The 14,939-nt window shown below is 35.9% G+C and overlaps 2 protein-coding genes across 4 annotated transcripts in view; one reads left to right on the plus strand and one right to left on the minus strand.

Annotated features, from left to right (window-relative positions):
- LOC134854300 (huntingtin-interacting protein K-like) overlaps positions 1 to 14,939 on the plus strand; it is a 318,593-nt gene that overhangs the window by 121,074 nt on the left and 182,580 nt on the right. The window lies entirely within an intron of this gene.
- Positions 9,252 to 14,939, minus strand: part of LOC134854297 (cytosolic carboxypeptidase 1-like) — a 52,578-nt gene continuing 46,890 nt past the window's right edge. For 2 of the 3 annotated variants that reach the window (XM_063870496.1, XM_063870495.1), the window contains 3 exons: positions 14,123 to 14,382; positions 12,200 to 12,316; positions 9,252 to 10,836 (listed from right to left, as the gene is read on the minus strand). In XM_063870496.1, coding sequence (XP_063726566.1) covers positions 10,089 to 10,836; positions 12,200 to 12,316; positions 14,123 to 14,382 — 1,125 coding nt within the window. In that variant the 3' untranslated portion in view covers positions 9,252 to 10,088. Of the gene's footprint in view, positions 10,837 to 11,562; positions 11,585 to 12,199; positions 12,317 to 14,122; positions 14,383 to 14,939 lie in introns of all 3 variants that reach the window. The other variant, XM_063870497.1, reaches the window with a different exon arrangement.

A 14,939-nucleotide genomic window follows, 5' to 3' on the forward strand; every position in this document is an offset into this window, starting at 1 on the left:
TATTGAGTCGTAGAGACATTTCAATTAAGTTATTATCGTGTAACATTTTGAAAATGTTTTGTCTAAATTCTAATCTATTTTTGGTTAATTCTAAGCTATTAAGGTCTTATTCGAGACTTATGGTCGCACCAGATGAGTTAATATGGTTTGGTTAACTCATAGAGTAATTTCGGATAGGGTACACCGTCTGCTCGTCACGCTATCTTATTTTCGGCCGGATAGATTCGTGCAACTTCTTAGTCTAATACCGATCCTAATCTTACTCTTATATCTACTAGTCTCAGGGTGTTTAACTAGTCTCTGCTAGGCTCAATAGATCTAGAGTATACTGGCTCATTGCGGCAGCTGAAGTTCTCTTGGAGAGGCAACTAATTTCTAAGTTAAATTCAAATCTCTCTGGTGCTGAAATTACAAGTAATTTCAGCACTTACAAATAAGTGGGTTGTTAGTTGGATGGATTATGATTGGTTAATATTAAATACTTTACAGTGGTAAAATATCTAATTTATCCAATAATAAAATGTAGTTTAGATCAGGTTCCAAAATATTAGTATTTAAATAAAGTCATTAGATTATTGAATATTCCTTTTTTGGTTCGCTGATCTGATTTGCTCGTTTTCTGTTCACTGATTAATCGGTATATTTACATTCCACCGTTTAAGCTATGAGATAGTTCGTTGAATTTACAAGCAAGGATCGAAGGAAAAAAGTTTTGTTGCGAATCCACAACATCGCTTTTCCTTATGTATTGGATTTACTGCCTTATGACACATTTACCAGAAATTTGACTAGAAATGATCCAATGCTTCAGCTCTACGGGGAATAACACTAAAATTGATTCGATTCTCAACGTGCTTAAAAATCTGAACTTTGTGGTCGTTTTGCTATATCGAACGAACATTTCAGTTGATTAAATTTCAGCCGACTCAAGAGGCGTCCATGAAAATGTATTTGTTTAATTTTTGAATAATCAAGTTTGAAAACAAAAGTTTCCAATTCACAAGCTATTATTCGGAGACTCTAATTGGCAATTCAAAAAAAAACAGGAAAAAAGTCAAAAAACCTCCGAAAGGAATCCCAAAAAAAAGAATAATAAGCAAACAATTAAAAAGCTTCGCATACAAATTTAGATTGTTTGCATAGAAATTTTGCGGCAATACAAATAAGATCAGGTACAGAACTTATTAAAACTAAGGCTAAAACCATGATAATACCCAATAAAAACTACCCAAAAGTAGAAAAAACCCACAATTCTACTTATTGACTCAACTACTTCTACAAACATAAACTTACAGGACAAAGATTGTACGTCTATGCCATTTGTGTAATACATGTGGTTGAATGGAAAGTTAGCACCTAATAAATTTAGTACATATACAAAACTGGTTAAAAAACAAACAGCCAAAGGCCAAAACAATAAGTTTTTATTGGAGAAAAAATTTTAGCTAAAAACTTTTTATCAAATACTAGCGAAACTTTTTAATTAGAAATAGCAAACAAACACTAAAATCTATTGTTAAGATGACTATAACAGTAGAAACTGTTGTCTAAATATTTCTTTAGGCACAAATTTCCAAAAAGTATAGCCACTTCTTCTTTAAGTTGAAGAAAATTATTTTCCAAGCTCTCAGAACACTATAGGGTCTCTATTCATCCAAAACTGTTTGCGGCGCAGGCGAATTAAAAGCAAAGTAGGCCAGAAAATCATTTTTTGGATGGTTTAGACAAATAATTGCAAGTTTTTAGAGCGCGCTCCTTCATCACATTTTCTGCTCCCTCCTCATATCTTCCTAAATCTGCTTCTGGCAATTACACTGTTTATTTGTGTTTAACGCAAATGGTTCTGAAGCTGAGGATCTTAAGAAAAATTTTCAGGCCACTCCTAGTCTTGATGGCTTAGTGAGGCCAATTTTTTTTTGTAAAAATTAGTGCGTAGCGGCTTATACAGGAGGACGAATCCTCGCTACCATATCTCCCGATTGAACCCTTAGTCTGAGATTTGGCAAAATTATCAATAAACTTTTCGAAGGCGGAGTACGGTAGAAAAAAAACTATGTTATATAAGCACACAAGCTCGTAGCCGGTCTTTCCATGCTACGTAGCACTCTTTTTGACACAGAGGCAAAGCTGCAGCTTCACAAACACAAGCGAGACGGCGGCAAACTATTCAGATTTTAAATGCACTAAATCACAAATTTTGCATCTTGGAATTTGAAATTTTACAAACTCAAGGCAACCACACTAACTTGGGAAGCCATAAATTGGAAATTATACAGCCAAACTTGGTATATATTATGCAGTTCGAAATTATAGTCGAGTTAAAAAAATTTTGAAAACGAGTTTTCATTACTGTACTGTTGTATGAAACAAATAGCTTTTGTCGCTTCAATCGATGATATAGAAGAATTAACATTGCTAACTCATTACAAATCAAATGTCAAAGTGCATGGTATCATTTTTTACGTGAAAAACGAACTGCATTGCACTATCACACAACGTTCCGCTTGCTCAAACAATTGGCCGAGAAAACTAAAATACTGTTTTCATCAAACAGAAGTCATGACCGAAAAACAAAAAAAAATAATTTTGATCAAACATGAGTCACACCTGTTTATATCAAACAGAAAAATGAATCAGGGCCCTTTTCTTACAGATTTGTCAGAAAAATGGTTAACAAAAAAAACTAGCTACCGATTGCAGTTTACCAATACGACGAGTCTTTTCTATACCGAATTTTGCGTTCAGGCGAAAAGTGTTTCAAGAATTTGACAAAAGTGTTTCAAGCATTCGGCTAACGTTGCAAAATTCACACTTACATTTAATCAATCTGTTAAATTTTTATTTCAAACAGTTAGAAATAATCGCGTTTGAATTTGTTTTCTTCGATTGGAGCACTTTTACATTTGTTGGATTGATTGTTGAGCTCATTTGCTGAGCATTTTTGCACAGCTTGTGATGTCGTACCATTGGCATCAAGGATTAGCGTAGAAGGGTTGTTAGTGCAGTAGAAGTGTTATTAGAGCTGCAATTCGGCATATGATGGCGGTCTATGATCAATTTCTGATCTACTGTCGGTCTAACGTTAAATGCAAGTGATTTGGGTCTCGTCACCTTGTCTGATGAAGTCGATGCTGGTTGTTTTAAAACTAGTCAAATTTTCTTTAATGAAAACATATTTCTTTTACGTAAAGCAAGGCTTTCCTGTTTCATTCAAAATGCGGGAATAAAAGCCAAATAATGAAATGAAAAAAAAAAAATTCAAATGAGCAATTGTGTCACGATTTTCACTTTTGGCATTTCGAAAACTAGTCAAAATTTTTTTAGGTGGAACAAAATGAATTTTTGAGCTGCTCCAAAGCACTGTTAAGGCCCTATTATGACCAAACTTTCTGCGCCGCATGCGAATTGTTGAATTCACAGGCCACAAAAAAAACAACATCTTCCTGTTTTCAACATGTGCTAGAAACAAAACGCACAGAGCAGATATTTTCTACCTTTTATCTTTTACTAGGAGAATTGGCTGTAACATAGCAATGGACTTCTCTAAGAACAATTGTTTTGGGTTTGGCTCATTGACAATTTTCGAGAAAACACTTTCTTGGTGAGGCGTGAAAAACTATTTATTTGCATGCAGCAATGATCTTCAGACTTCATTAAAAAAAAAAACAGTTTCATTCGTTCTTTTCTCATGAAGCACAATGTGTTACACATGCTGCTGAATGCGTAGTACCGTTTGATTGAAGTCTCATTCTGCAATTTAGTTTTTGCCTTGGACTCGATATTAAAAATAACTCGTTTTCTGTTGAATGAAAAATTGATTTTGAAAAAAAAATTCATTTGCATTTTTTCGCGCCATATTCGCTTTTGTATTTAGATTGTAATTTGCCTTCTTCTTGTTCAAACTGCAAGAAATCAAATTTGAGACTGATTAAAGTTGATTTTAAATATTTTTAGAATCAAAGTTCTGGGTTTTCGTTAAGATCCTCATATCAAACCAAAAACACAAAACGACGCAACTTGAAAAACAATATTTTTGTAGCTTTTTTCAATGAAAATGATCAAAGCATTCTGTGCTACTCGCACAGCAAACGGCTACCCTCGTTACACTCGGTCGTATTCTAGCCAAGCAATGTCGCAAATATGAGGTGCCATTGGAAAAAGCAAATTGAACCAAATTAATGAATACAAGACAAATGCAATATCTTAGATACGTATTCTGCAGGATTAAAAAAACGCTTGGTTATGAATGCAAATAAATTCTTATAATTTAATACCGGCAATTTTCTGAAGAAAGTTTAACAGCAAAAGAACGAACTTCCAGTTCCGTTTTCTTAAACATGTGTCTCTACAAAGGCAACCTAAAACTGATCTTTGTATACGGTGGAAAAATTCAACATTTGTGCTCCAAAAAAAATTATTTTTGTAACACGAATTTTGATACCTAGTTAAAATAAATTCAATCTAGCCAACAGACTTTTGAAAAAGTGTCAGTGAACTTGACGAAACCAAAAAATTGACTACTTAGAAAAATGACTTTAGATTCTTGACTGACATTTTTTTGGAAAAAGTCTAGCCTGATTAGAGAATTATGGAGATTCGTTGGAAGACTATGAGTGGTCGGGGGATTGCCTTTGATGTCACTGACTGCATTTCTGAAACGAATCGCAGAGCCGGGAGATTAGGGGAGTAGCTCTCGGGTTCCAACGCTATCTCATAAAAACTCATGAGGGTAGACATTATCATCATTACTACTACTATTTCTCGATCTGACTCCAGGGTTAGAAATAATCCCGTTTGAACTTTTTTCCGTCGATTGGAGCACCTTTACATTTGTTGGATTGATTGTTGAGCTCATTTGCTGAGCATTTTTGCACAGCTTGTGATGTCGTACCATTGGCATCAATGATTAGCGTAGAAGGGTTGTTAGTGCTGCAGAAGTGTTATTAGAGCTGTAATTCGGCATATGATGGCGGTCTATGATCAATTTCTGATCTAATGTTGGTCTAACGTTAAATGCAAAAGATTTGGGTCTCGTCACCTCGTCTGATGAAGTCGATGCTGGTTGTTTTAAAACTAGTCAAATTTTCTTTAATGAAACCATATTTCTTTTGCATAAAGAAAGGCTTTCCTGTTTCATTCAAAATGCGGGAATAAAAGCCAAATAATGAAATGAAAAAACAATCCAAATGAGCAATTGTGTCACGATTTTCTTTTTTGGCATTTCGAAAACTAGTCAAAATTTTTTTAGTTAGAACAAATTGAATTTCTGAGCTGCTCCAAAGCACTGTTAAGGCCCTATTATGACCAAACTTTCTGCGCCGCATGCGAATTGTTGATTTCACAGGTCACAAAAAAACATATCAGTTTCCTGTTTTCAACATGTGTTAGAAACAAAACGCACAGAGCATATAGTTTCTACCTTTTATCTTTTACTAGGAGAATTGGCTGTAACATAGCAATGGACTTCTCTAAGAACAATTGTTTTGGGTTTGGCTCATTGACAATTCTCGAGAAAACACTTTCTTGGTGAGGCGTGAAAAACTATTTATTTGCATGCAGCAATGATCTTCAGACTTCATAAAAAAAAACAGTTTCATTCGTTATTTTCTCATGAAGCACAATGCGATACACATGCTGCTGAATACGTACCGTTTGATTGAAGTCTTATTCTGCAATTTAGTTTTTGCCTTGGACTCGATATTAAAAATAACTCGTTTTCTGTTGAATGAAAAATTCATTTCGAAAAAAAAAAATCATTTGCATTTTTTTCGAACCATATTCGCTATTGTAATTTGCCTTCTTCTTGGTCAAAACCAAAAAATCAAAATTGAGACTGATTCAAGTTGATTTTAAATATTTTTACTATCAGAGTTCTGGGTTTTCGTTAAGATCCTCATATCAAACCAAAAACACAAAACGACGCAATTTGAAAAACGATATATTTGTAGCTTTTTTTAAAGAAAATGATCAAAGCATTCTGTGCTACTTGTACAGCAAACGGCTACCCTCGCTACACTCGGTCGTATTCTAGCCAAGCAATGTCGCAAATATGAGGTGCCATTGGAAAAAGCAAATTGCAAATTAAAGAATACAAGACAAATGCAATATCTTAGATACGTGTTCTCCAGGACTAAAAAAACGTTTGGTTATGAATGCAAATAAATTCTTATAATTTAATACCGGCAATTTTCTGAAGAAAGTTTAACAGCAAAAGAACGAACTTCCAGTTCCGTTTTCTTCAACATGTGCCTCAACAAAGGCAACCTAAAATTGATCTTTGTATACCGTGGAAAAATTCAACATTTGGGCTCCAAAAAAAACTATTTTTGTAACACAAACTTTGATACCTAGTTAAAATAAATTAAATCTAGCCAACAGACTTTTGAAAAAGTGTCAGTGAACTTGAGGAAACCAAAAAAGTGACTATTTAGAAAAATGACTTTAGATTAATGATTTACATTCTTTTGGAAAAAGTCTAGCCCGATTAGAGAATTATGGAGCAATTCGTTTTCCTAATTTTACTGGAAATGATGATAATTTAAGCACAATTTTGAAACCAAGCCATTCTTGTTTTTGAAACCATTTGTGCTTTCGCTGTTGGAGAGCAACAGTTGCCTTCGAAAAATCATGAGGAAGGAAACCGCGAAAAATAAAATTCGAGCGTGAACAACTGGGCTTTTTGAAAAAATGTATTCTTAAAAAATTTAAAATGTGTAAACATAGCCTACTGACAATTGAAAAGAAGTAACTGACGTTTTAAGAAATCTCAACTTTCGCATTCCAAACAATTAGATGCCCTTGAAGCCTTTTGACTTTCTAGAACAATTCATGATTGGCTTTTTTTGAGCAAACGACAGGAGGGTATAAGGGTGGAGTAAGCAAGGAATGAACTGGTGATGATGGTAAGACAAGGGTTGTTTTAAGTGAGCTGTCAGCCAGGCAACAAAAAATTTCAAGATAGAAAATCACAGGCGGTATGATTACTCAATACAATTTGACCACCTCGAGGAGTGTCGAAAACATTCAAACTTTCTGTAGAAACTTCTTAGACTTAAACTGCGGGATTATAAATTCTTCTAAAATGAAGCTATCATACAATCTGATGCCCGCTGTCATCTTGTGAATTTTAAAGATAAAATGCTGTCTATCAATATCAAAAGCAACCGAAAGGGAAGCGATCCAAAACTGCAAACATGTATATGCAGGGGCGGATCTAGGATTTTCTCGAGGGGGGGGGGGGGGGGGGGGGATTTTCAAAAAATTTTCCTTTTTTTTTAGGTCGACCAAATTGATTTTTCAAGCTCTCCCAAAGCACTGTTTTGCCCCTACTTTGGCAAAATTTTGTGCGCCGCAGGCAAATTTTTGAAAAAACAGTCAAAAAAGCCGTTTTTGGGCAATTTTTGAAAAATTTTGACAAAAAAATCGCGTTTTTTTGGCGCGCGCTCCCCCTCAAAGTTAGTATATATTGGCACCAAAGGCGCCTTTAGAAAAATTTTAGGGTCGGTCGGCCAAAAATGGATTTCTGAAAAAGTATCAAAGGGGGGACCCTTTGGGTCGGCAGGGGGTCGAATCCCTGAGGGGGGGGGGGGGCGTCCGCCCCCCCCCTAAATCCGCTCCTGTGTATATGTATGTACATTTAAATAAAGTTCACAAATTTACTCTAAGTAGCAAATTCTTTGAAGCGTTTCAAAGTATTTGATTTTAATGTTCTTTCAGTGCTTTGTTTTGACCCGTTATATAACTCAACAAAAATCGGGTACCTATGAAAATCCTTATGACACACACCTTGATAACCTTTTATGAACCAGTAACGTTTTTTTTCTTAAAAAAATTAGGGCATGGGATCTTATCCAGAAGAATTCTGCGCCTGTTCTTTCGATTAATATCGCTATCTCAATCCCATATATTACAGCCCATATTGCAGTGTATTCAATCAATATTTCGAAGGTCGAGTACGGGAAAACAAAAACTAGGAAAAATGTAAGCACACAAGCTAGTAGCCTGTCTTTCCATGGGTACCACTTTTTTGAGACTCAGAAACTCGAGACAAACTTAAGTTTTGTTTTTTCATCAAACAAGAATCATGAATTAAAACTGAACTTAGTTTGGATCTTGATAACTATTTCCCCCCTTTAGGACCTTGTTAACTATCCCCCCCCCCCCCCCACCTATGCATGCATTATTTTTGACAACCATTTCTGTATACAGTATATGCATTTCAAAAAGGTCAACAATTAATTAGGTTTTTATTTTGGCGCGTTCGTATTTTTATTACTCACTATTTATATAAACCCACGTATAAAACTTTAAATATATGTATGTACTGAAAATTGTTTTAAGCTATTGAAAATATGGCCGCCAAACTTGAATGTCTGAAAATCTAAATTGGGGGGGGGGGATAGTTAACAAGATCGCTGTTTTTAACAAACAGGAATCATGCCTCTTTTTATCAAACAGACAATGAATGAAAGCCAATTTCAAACGATTTGTACTAAGTTTCTTAAAAAAACTAGCTCCCAATTATAAGTACATTTGCTATCGCAAAAGAAATGATATATCAATGCTCCAACCAATTTAGGCAGTAACAGATTTAGTGTGGGAATCATGGTATGCGGACGAACAATCTACCTCATGGCTTCGACCAGGGGCGGATTTAGGGGGGGGGGGGGGCGAACACCCCCCCCCCCCTTCCCTCAGGGATTCGACGACCCCCTGCCGACACAAAGGGTCCCCCCGTTGGTACTTTTTAAGAAATCCATTTTTGGCCGACCGACCCTAAATTTTTCTTAAGGCGCCAATATATACTAATTTTGAGGGGGGAGCGGGCGCCGAAAAAACGCGATTTTTTGTACACGATTTTCCTAATAAGCCTAAGAACGGCCTTTTGGCCTGTTTTTCAAAAATTTGCCTGCTGCAGGGTAGAAAATTTTGTCAAAATAGTGTCTTTACGGTGGTTTCAGAGAGCTCGAAAATAATTTCGGTCGACCTAAAAAAAGTCAAAATGTTCGAAATTCTAGAAAATTCTAGATCCGCCCCTGGCTTCGACCCCCTCACGGCCTAAAGGTATGGCTGACCGTCCCAAAAATTATTCTAAAGGCGCCAGTCTATACTAAACTTTAGGGGAAGCGCGCGCCGAAAAAATGCAATTCTTTCATTTAAAATTTTCAAAAAATGCAATTTTAGATCAGGCCCGGACGACAAGTCTTTTTGATACCCATTTTTTGGAAAACACTTCATTGATCGGAACAACAAAAAATGGTAAGGTAAATTTTATTAAGCATTTAGAACTAACACTTCTTATTTACATCAGTTACCTCTGAAGCACATATAGAATATTTGAATTGAAAGCACAATGAAAGTCAACACAGCGAGAACAGTGAAACAAAACAAAGTTAATTTTGGCACTTCAGCTTGGCCTAGGGTAGTAGTTAGAGAAAGGGGAAAGCAAAAAAAAAAGAATATTAGAAAAACTTTCGGCCAACTTTTAAACTTATTTACAAATTTACACAAGATGCATAAAAAACTCGAAGTTGGAGAAACTAAAACAGCTGTTGTTACTAAGAAGCAGATGTACAAACGCATAGTAGGAATACGAAAATATTTGCAGAGCTATTTATAAAAATATAAATGCGACCAATAAATTTCAGCGAGTTTTAAACCACAACGATATGTCTGGTGATTGAAATCAATTGAGACACAAGTGAGCTAAAATTCATATTTTATCAAAATTCGGCTACTTAACCTCACTTCAGTATAAACACTTTTAACAACGTTTACAATTTTTCTCGGAAGATGCTACCAGCAAAGCCTGTGAAAACAGTGTGTTTGTGAGATATTCGTGCCATGCATGCATCACTTCTTATCTTGTTTAAACGAAAAGAGTTTCAAGCATTTTGTTCGGCTAACAATGCAATTTTGATATCATACATGCCTTAGATTTCTATTTCAACGGAGCCGACCATTTTCAAATTTATAACAATTTTTAAATTTGTTAACCGCAGTAACAGGTTTTCGAAAAGCCTTCCTCAGTTGATATTTGCATCGGTACCCGGCACTGTCATTAGCATCAGTAAATATCTTTCAGGAAGCTAAAGTTTTGTATTCTGGTATCTCATTGATGCGCTTCTCGAGTCGAAATTCACTGATTCGGAGACATCGTCCATTTTGCCATCCGCCTGCCCTGCCCCGATCAATGACGAGCTCTGTCTCGCACCTGAAGTTCCACCCAATTCTGTCTTGGACTTCGAGGACAAATTAGAACCAGGCGTAGCATTAGATGTGTACTTAAACGTAGACTTCACCGGATATGTTGGAAGACCATGAGTAGTCGGGGGATTGCCTTTGATGTCACGTGACTGTATCTCTGAAACGAACCGCAAAGCCGGAGGAATAGGTGAATAGTTCTCGGGATCCATCGATTCCTCGTAGAAACTCATAGGAGGGTAGACAATATCACTATTACCACTACTATTTCTCGATCTGATTCCATGGTTAGAATTACTCGCATTTGAACTCGTTTTTGCTGTCGTACCATTGGTGTCATTCATTAGCGTAGAAGGGTTGTTTAGTGCAGCAGAAGTGTTATTAGAGCTGCAATTCGGCATATGATGGCGGTCTATGATCAATTTCTGATCTACTGTCGGTCTAAGGTTAAATGCATGTGATTTGGGTCTCGTCGCTTCGTCTGCTGAACTCGAAGATGGTTGTTTTCTCAGTGCTGATTTGAGTCGCTCCAAATCCGACTCTAGTCTTCGTTCGGTCTCTTTCTGTGGTTGTCTGTCCGTTCCCATGCTTGTTTTGCAGCTCCTCTGAAGGTGACTTTGGATGGGTATCCCACTAAAATGTACAAAAATCAAAAAGCGTTCGTCTAACAAAATAAAAGAAAAGATCAACTATCGGAACCTGCAGGCTCCTCAAATATAATACTAGTCAAAACTTCTTTAATGAAACCAAACACTTTACCTGAAACAAGGCTTTCCTGTTTCAATGAAAGAAAATGCCGGTTCACAGACATCGGACACGTGAAACACACGACACAAAGTAGGAGAACCAAAACAAAAAATCCAAAAAATGGAATGAAGAAAAAAATTCCAGCAGAGCAAATATGTTACGATTTTCACATTTGGCATATCGCAAATTTTTTCATCCGTTTTTTTTAGGTCGACCTAATTGAATTTCCGAGCTGCTCCAAAGTACTGTAAAGAACCTGTTTCGGCCAAATTTTCTGCTCTGCGGGCAAATTTTTGAATACACAGGCCAAAAAAAACATATCACCTTCCTGTTTTCATTATTTGGTAGAAACAAAACGCACAGAGCATGTATTTTCTACGTTTTGTCTTTTACCAGAAGTGGCTTTAACATAGCAATGGGCTTCTCTATGAGCAATTTTACAATTGTTTTCGGTTTGGCTTAATGACAATTCTCAAGAAGATACTTTCTTGGTGAGGCGTGAAGAACTACTCGCATGCAGCAAATGATCTTCAGGCTTCATAAAAATCAAACATTTTCATTCGTTCTATTCTCATGAAGCACAATGTGATATACATGCTACTGAATACGTACCGTTTGTTTGAAGTCTCATTCTCTAAATTAGTTTTTGCTTTGGATTCGATAGTAAAAATAACTCGTTTTCTGTTGAATGAAAATTTCATTTCGAAAATAAAATTCATTCGCATTTTTTTCGCGCCATATTCGCTTTTGTATTTAGAGAGCGTAATTTGCCTTCCTTTTGGAGAAACTGCAAAAAATCAAATTTGAGATTGATTAAATTTGATGTCTAAATGTTTTTACTATCAAAGTTCTGTGTTTTCGTTAAGATCCTCTTATCAAACTAAAAACACAAAATGACGCAATTTGAAACACAATATTTTTTGTAGTTTTTTTGAAGAATATGATGGAAACATTCTGTGCTACTTGCACATCAACCGGCTACCCTCGTTACACTCGGTCATAATCTAGCCACGCAAAAGAGCAAATATGGGGTGCCATTGGAGAAACGAATTGAACCAGATTACCGAATACAAGACAAATGCAATCTCACCTATACGTGTTCGCCAGATTTTGAAAAACGCCTGGCTATGAATGCAAATAATTTTTTCTATTTAGTTATCGGCAATTTTTGGGAAAATGATAAACAGCAAGAAAACGAACTTTAGGAGGCATCCCCTTTTTTAACATACCAGCTGAAATTTTTACTCACTAATTTCCAAGAAAGAATCCTTCCCTTCTCTCTCGAGAATCGATGCTACTCTTTGCTCTTGCATTCGTTCTTCCATCCAGTTCCGTGTTCTTCAACACGTGCGTCAACAAATGCGACCTGAAAAATGTGTCAATGAACTTAAGGAAACCGAAAAAAGCTACTGTTTTTTTTGGAGATTTTTCAATTTTTGAAGCTGAAAAAATGACCTTATATTAATGATTGACACTTTTTCCAAAAAATCTAACCCGATTAGAGAAATCCGGAGCAATTAGTTTTCTTTAATTCGCTGGAATTGATGATAATTTATGCCCAATTTTGGAACAAAGCCATTCCTCCTTTCTCGAACCATTTGTACTTTTGCTGTTGGAGAGCATCATTTGCCTTTAAAAATTATGAGAAAGGAAACAGCGAAAAGTGAAATTTGAGCATAAGCAATTAAGACTTTTCCTAAAAATATCTATATGTAAAAATGTAGAATGTGTAAATATAGCCAACTGACAGTTGAAAAAGAGTAACTAACGCAGGGACACAGAAAAAACAGACTGCTTCTTTTTCAATCTCAATTTTCGCATTCCAAACAAATAGATGCCCTTAAAGCTTTTTGACTTTCTAGAACAATTTAAAATTGCCGTTTTGGATAAAAAGAACCCAATTTGAAAAGTTTTTATTTCGCTCAGAAATCTGATAATTAAATAACTTTTTCAAATTGAGTCAATCAAGTTTTTCGTGACTTTTACATTTTTGCTGTTTGGTGGCGAAATTTGCCTTCCTTTTAAAATAAAAATGCACTGAACTTGAAAAAAAAATCAAAAGTCAAACCACGAAAAATCATAAGTGAGCGTGAACAAAATTCAAGGTTTTTTGATGAAAAAAAAATCAGAAAGACCTATAAAGAGTACTCACTACGTTCATTACTCTAAAAAACTTACTAAAAAACGCTCTAACGTAGATACAGAATCTTTTAAAAACTTTCGGCCGATACTCGTACAACCCAGATACCGCCAAACTAGCCCTACCAATAAGAGAACTAAGTTTTTCTTATGCAAGTTAAAATTACCATTCCTGCTTTTGAATATTGTGTACACTAACTTTGCAACGGGGAAAAAAGTACCCGATTGCAATAGATTATTTCTAATCGCAAGGAAAACACAAGGATAGCCGGTTGTTGCGCAAGTAGCAAGGAATGTTCCGACAACCTATTTTTAAACATAAACTACAAAAAGTTTTCTGTTTTCAATTAGTGTCATTTTTGTGCGTGATGCGATCAAAGGATATGAATGAAAGCCTAGAATTTTGGCATATTCAACAGTTATACTAAAATAGGCAGGGTGGACAACAGTTTTGTCAAAAATGACAAGAATGGCAAAAAACGTTAAAAACTAATTTAACGTGATTAAAACTAAATTTTAGGCCTTTAATAAAAGTTTCACTGCTTGTCCTTTTAAAAATAAGCATGATCGATTGCTTTACTCGCTCGAAACTGAACTAAAACTGAGCAATTTTAAACCAGTTTACTTGACACTCGACAAGGTCACGCAGCGAAGAAGCAGCAATCAAAGCGAAAACATGGCAAAGTGTAGCTGTAAAACCGCCGACAAAAAAGGAAACGCAATTATTTAGATTTCTTCGCCTCGCTAAAAAAGCGCGATTACGCGTTGAGCATCAGAGATAAGTGAACAAAGGCGTGCATAAAATAGTCGAGCAAACTGACAAATTTGAAACCTCCAAAATGTCACTAAAATGATTGGAGGGTAATGATCTTTTAAATTCAGCTCAGGGCGTTGGTAGTTTCAACGTTGAATAAAAACGTCCCTCAAAAAATTATTTGGATAAGCTTTGCAAAAACTTTGCTCTTAAAATAGGCGGCTTGCGTTGGAAACAACATTTTTGTATAATATTGTTTTATGCTGTATTTTATGATACCTGCTGTCCTCAGGTACAGGGCCCGACAAGGTATCGAATGACAATGAAACAGCATCCAGTATATTCTCCTCTGACAACTGGGTGAGGAAATTGCCACTTCCCCTCTCAGAGGGTGAGGGGGTGGAGTAGAGAGAAGCAAACAGAGGAACGGTCGGGATCCGAGGCAGCTTCGAGTCGCCTATCAAGAGGCGGATCTTCGACATTGACTCCACAAACTTGGCACCCATTTCCACCAGCTCACGAGTTCCAATTTGAGTGCCCTGCGAAGAAACACATTAAAAATTAAGAAAAGCTGATAATATTGAAAATCAGAATTTCAAAGAACACAAATTTGCACCACTCCAGGCTTAAATCGTGTGAGTAGAAATGCTATCTTTTTATCGGGCTGACACAAAAGTCTCTGGAAGAAAACGAATAATTCAAAATCCCAACAGAATAAATGGCATCTACAAAATCTGGTTACAATAAAAACTGGCGACTTTGACAAACAAAAAAAAACTTGATAACATATTTGGCACCTTTGTGTTCAAAAGGGAACGAACCATTTTAAAGTGCAAACCATTTTAATCTTATCAGCTCTCTCAAATTCCTAGAAAGCCACAAAATATGTCGTGGCTGCTCATTATCGCGAGATGTTCTGAGCATTTTTTGAAAAAGTTAGACCAAATAAAAGCTTTTCTCCAAGCTTAAAATTAGAGTACACTTTTGCACAAGGCGCCTTTAGAAAAACTGATTGTTCGGTAGGCCAAAAATGCATGCCGGTTTTTTTAACATTTCCCCTGTATTCTTTACCAAATAGATTAAAATACTTGAAATT

This window comes from Symsagittifera roscoffensis, chromosome 9 (genome assembly GCF_963678635.1).
Source record: "Symsagittifera roscoffensis chromosome 9, txSymRosc1.1, whole genome shotgun sequence".
NCBI classification, from domain to species: Eukaryota; Metazoa; Xenacoelomorpha; order Acoela; family Convolutidae; genus Symsagittifera; species Symsagittifera roscoffensis.